This window comes from Gracilinanus agilis, unplaced genomic scaffold, assembly GCF_016433145.1.
Source record: "Gracilinanus agilis isolate LMUSP501 unplaced genomic scaffold, AgileGrace unplaced_scaffold54048, whole genome shotgun sequence".
NCBI lineage: Eukaryota > Metazoa > Chordata > Mammalia > Didelphimorphia > Didelphidae > Gracilinanus > Gracilinanus agilis.
This window is the reverse complement of record NW_025389186.1, coordinates 1,082-4,916: the sequence shown is the minus strand read 5'-3', so window position 1 is coordinate 4,916 and position 3,835 is coordinate 1,082. Positions and strand designations below refer to the sequence as shown.

The 3,835-nt window shown below is 42.9% G+C and overlaps 1 protein-coding gene across 1 annotated transcript; it reads right to left on the bottom strand.

The window, feature by feature from the left end:
* Positions 1-277: 277 nt before the first annotated feature.
* Positions 278-2,902, bottom strand: LOC123255916 (AP-1 complex subunit sigma-1A-like; the record flags this gene model as incomplete). Its single annotated transcript, XM_044684629.1, has 3 exons — positions 2,564-2,902; positions 1,719-1,827; positions 278-415 (listed from the first exon to the last, which is right to left on the bottom strand). Coding segments are annotated over exons 1-3 (510 nt in total), but the record flags the coding sequence as incomplete, so codon positions are not given.
* Positions 2,903-3,835: the final 933 nt, after the last annotated feature.

The following is a 3,835-nucleotide window of genomic DNA, read 5'->3' as shown; positions in this document are numbered from 1 at the left end:
CCCCACTTTATATCGCATTTGAGGAATTAGATAACCTTAGTTCCCAAGGAGAGAAGGGGGAAGAATTGGAAATATGACATCTGGGATCTCTGTATCCCTTCATCTAGGACCTTGTTTCAGGGCCCAAATTGATCTGGACAGTTATTTGAGATAGGGGACAAATGCCACAGGATGGTTTCTCTTTGCTCCAGACCCTGGAGAACCTCCACAAAATAGAGTAGGTGCAAAAAAGGAAATCTTCCCCACTATTTTTATCCACACTGCCCCCAGTCCATACCTCCTGTAGTAAATCTGCTTGTTCTATAGCCTTTAGCACACTCTTCTTTGAGGTATCCTGGACATCACCACCCATCAGAAATTCATCTAAGATGAAGTAGGCTTTCTCAAAGTTGAAGATGATGTCAAGTTCACATACCTGAATCACAGGAACACAGATTTAGGGTCAGAAGGGGTTGCTGAGGTAATTTAATCCAATCCCTCCTGGATAACTGTGACCCAGAGAATATAAATGATTTGCTCATGGTTTGGAACAGGGGTCAGCAACCTTTTTGGCCGTGAGAGCCATAAACGCCACATTTTTAAAAATGTAATTTCATGAGAGCAGTACAGTGCTCACAGTGCGTGCTCCTGTAACAGTGCCTGAAAAAAAAATTGACTTTATGGCTCCTGCAGAAAGAGCCATATCTGGCCCTCAAAAGAGCCAGATATGGCTTGAGAGCCATACGTTGCCGACCCCTGGTTTGAAAGGTAGTAAGCAATTGAGATTCAATCCAACATCCTGTGACTCCTAATTCAGCAGTTTTCCCACTGTACCATCCAAGAACAGGGAGTAGGAAATGAGGCATCGGAGGATGGATCCTCCCAATCACTACCTGCTTCCCTCTCTCAACTTTTTTCTTTTTTTTCTTTTTTTCTCTTAGCATATACACCACCTATCCTAGACAATTCTCCTTCATTTAGCTAACTTCTCATCCCACAACACTCTCTATTCCTTTCTCTTTTTGTTACCGTCCTCTTACCATATCCCCCTCCACCGATTTCTCTGCCCACAACTTTTGTCTGAGGTTCAAAGGATTCAGAACTTGAATGGATATTGAGGGTCATGTCTAATTTCCTCGTTTTACAGATGAGGAAACTGAATGAAAAGGCAAGATGACTTGATTAAGGTCACCAAGACATGATATGGCACAGGAAGTATTCAAACCCAGGTCTTTAACCCACAAATCCAGTGCTTTTTCTACTAATGCCATATTCTCCTAAACTATCTCCTGAAATATGAGATCAGAGCTGTCTTTCCTGATTCTGAAGTCTAATGCCAATACCTTGGGGCCTGATGTAAATTTTTACTTTTCCGACTCCCACCAAGAGGCTCTTTAGGAGGGATGGCTAATAGGCTTACATTGTTGTTGTTGTTGTTTTAAACCCTTACCTTCCGTCTTGGAGTCAATACTGTGTATTGGCTCCAAGGCAGAAGAGTGGTAAGGGTAGGCAATGGGGGTCAAGTGACTTGCCCAGAGTCACACAGCTGGGAAGTGTCTGAGGTCAAATTTGAACCTAGGACCTCTGGTCTCTAGGCCTGGCTCTCAATCCACTAAGCTACCCAGCTGCCCCCAGGCTTACATTGTTTAAAAAAGGGATCACCTCCTTCAGATCTTCTTAGGGGAAGCCTAAAAGGTTCCCTGGTTTTTGTCAGAGGGTAAAGCTGGGGAGAAACTTACACTGCCAAAATATTTGTCCAGGAGCTCCACGTATCGGTGAATCAGTTCCAGTGTGATGAGCTCATTGTCTTGGCCCTCAATGGCACAGCAGAAGTAGAGGCTGGCATATCTGAGGAGAGGGGCACATTGTACAACGGGAAGGATAAAAAAGGTAGGGTCAATTTCTAACACTTTGGTCCCAAGCACCTGTTTCTGCCTTTGGTTCCAGGCATCTGATCCCCAAGAATCCAGCTCCCTTCTCACTCTACTCCCTCTCTCCAAACCCCACCCACTACTTTCTGGGACATCTGGTAACTGTAGGAACAGACTCGAAGGTTATGTTGGGGGAATTGTTCTGTCAGACACACCTCCCCAGCTCTCAGACCCTGAGATCTTTAGGAACACACACATGGTAATATATATGATTTCCTTTTTGCCCTCTGACCTACTTTGTCTGACTCAGCAAGTACCTGAATCAGCTTTTTTACTTATTCAGAGGAGGAACTAGAATGGGTATAATAGAGAGTTAAAGACAATATATTTAGAGTTGCTAATTAAAGTTGGAACTGGGGAAAGAAACCACTGCTCAGGGATAGGACACTGTGGCAAATGACAGGTTTTAGAGATACGGGGGTGGGGAGGGAAGAAGTTTGTGAATGAGGGTGTGGTCATGAAAGGAGTTTGGAGTCAGACTGATTCCTTCCTTATCCTCAGTCCCCACTCACTTCCCAGGTGTAATCTTAGGGGCCCCGTCCTGAAGGAGCTCTTCCTCTTTCAGACATACTGTTCAACATTTCCAAAAGTCCATTCAACAGGACCTAGGCAAATGTGAAAGGAGAATGGGGGCTTTCAAAATTGGGTATCACCTCTTATAGACAACTTTGAGGTCTCTCCACTCCAGGAAGCTGCACATCTTGGGCTTTCTGGCCAGGACGACCTGCATAAGCTCTCGAACCATCTTTTTCCTCTCCTTGTCTGACATAGCCAGGTACCATTTCTGCAGCCGCAGCTTCCCCTGCCGGCTGAACAGCAGCATGAACCGCATCTGAGGGTGGGGTGGAGGTGGTTGTAGTGTTTGTGTGTGAAGTGTTTGCAGATATGGAGGTCTGTTACACAGCCCTGAAACCATGTATACTAGCCTCCAGGTTTCCTACTCTTAACTCATGAGATCCTGTTTCTTCTTCTTCCTCTTCCAACTCCCCAAATAAAATACACACATTTCTAGGACTTAACTTCTCTTCAGGAAGTAATATTAGTATCAATGAGTAAAAGTTTTAGGGAAGTAGATTTTGGCTTAATATAATGAAAAAAAGTCCTAGGAAGGAGTTTTCCAACAGTGGAGTGTACTTCAGGAGATAGTTCCCTAATGAAAATTATTACTATAAGTTAAATGACCACTTGCCCTCAATCATATGATAAAGAGATGAAAAAGATCTTTGAGATCATTTAGTCTAGGGGTTCTTAACCTTTTTTTTTTTTTATTTTTTTGGTCATGGATCCACCTAGCAGCCTAGGGACCCCTTCTCAGAACAAGAGCTTTAAATAAAAAACATAGACTTCCATAGGCTGCCAGGCAGAGCCATGACAAATAAAATATTCATCAAAATATTTTTCAAAACAAGTTCATGGACCTTCGGTTAAATACCTCTAAATTGATCCAATTTATCATGCCCTGAAGCCCAAGGTGAAACAGGCAGCAAATTACAGAATAGAAATTTGAACCCAGATCGTCTGACTCCAGGGCTCCTAGAGTTCACAACACCAAAGATCCTAGAGAAAGGACTTGAACGAACTCGGAGGTTTCTTATAACTCTGTGATTCTTAGAACCTAAAATCCTATTCCTAGATTCAGGTTCTTCCCCTCTCTCCAAAGCTCCCATTCCCCTCAGGCATTTAGTCCTCCTATTCTTTCACTTTTCTCTCTCTACTTTCTTTTTCCTTTCAGAACCCACGTCTCTATAATTTCCCATTTCTAATACTAACCCTTCCTTAGCTTCCAGTTCTCATTTAAGACACAGGAATCTAGTCCTCTAAAAACTTCAACAGGACTATTTCTTCAATGGGAAATAAACAGCAATGTTAGGTTATGACATATTTAATTTTCTGGTTTGGGATGGTAAATCTTACCTGAAATTTGG